This window comes from Antrostomus carolinensis, unplaced genomic scaffold (assembly GCF_000700745.2).
Source record: "Antrostomus carolinensis isolate BGI_N321 unplaced genomic scaffold, ASM70074v2 scaffold38694, whole genome shotgun sequence".
NCBI lineage: Eukaryota > Metazoa > Chordata > Aves > Caprimulgiformes > Caprimulgidae > Antrostomus > Antrostomus carolinensis.
The window spans coordinates 1-618 of NW_010312074.1; the positions used below are offsets into that span (position 1 = coordinate 1).

General features: G+C 60.0%; 1 protein-coding gene across 1 annotated transcript in view; it reads right to left on the reverse strand.

Moving 5' to 3' along the window:
* Positions 1-532: 532 nt before the first annotated feature.
* LOC104524148 (MYCL proto-oncogene, bHLH transcription factor) overlaps positions 533-618 on the reverse strand; it is a gene marked incomplete at its 5' end in the record, with an annotated part of 579 nt that continues 493 nt past the window's right edge. Inside the window, 2 exon segments of the mRNA XM_010166929.1 lie at positions 533-613; positions 615-618. The exon segment at positions 615-618 is cut by the window's right edge and continues 493 nt beyond it. Coding sequence (XP_010165231.1) covers positions 533-613; positions 615-618 — 85 coding nt within the window.

Sequence of the window (618 nt, forward strand, 5' to 3'; positions counted from 1 at the left end):
CGCCCACGGGGTGCTGAGAGACATCCCATCATCACCACCACCATGGGGATCCATCCAGAGATGAGCCCCGTGCTGGGCTCTGTGTCTGCCTCCGCCTGCTTCCCTGAGCTGAAGCAGATCATGGTTGCTTGGGACTTTTAGGGTGAGACGGATGCTCAGGGGTGGCTCCCAGTGATGCTGCTGGTGGCAGACAGCAGAGAGTGGTGCAGGGGCTGCCAGGGAGGGGGAATCGAGCCCACAAATCAAAGCAGTCACTTGAGAAAGCTTCACAGGGGTGACAGGGGAAATCTTGCAACACCCAGTGCCAAGAAGCCAGCCCCAGGCAGGTGATGCTTTGGGGAGGCCCCACTGTGACCCCATTCCCACAGCTGGAAGCACCAGTCCAGCCACCCCGCATGCAGTGACCACCACGTGCTCCAGCCCCCTGGGGCCAACAGTTCAACAAACAACCAAAAAAATTAAAAAATGTGCAAATTGAGAGGGACCCGAGGTGGGGGGGTTAAGGGGACCGGGATGGGGGGCACGTTGGGTGTTAGTGCCCCTTGAGGTGAGCAATCCTTTTGAGGAGCTGGGTCTGCCGCAGCCGCAGTTGCCGCTTCTCGGCTGGGGCACTCCCCC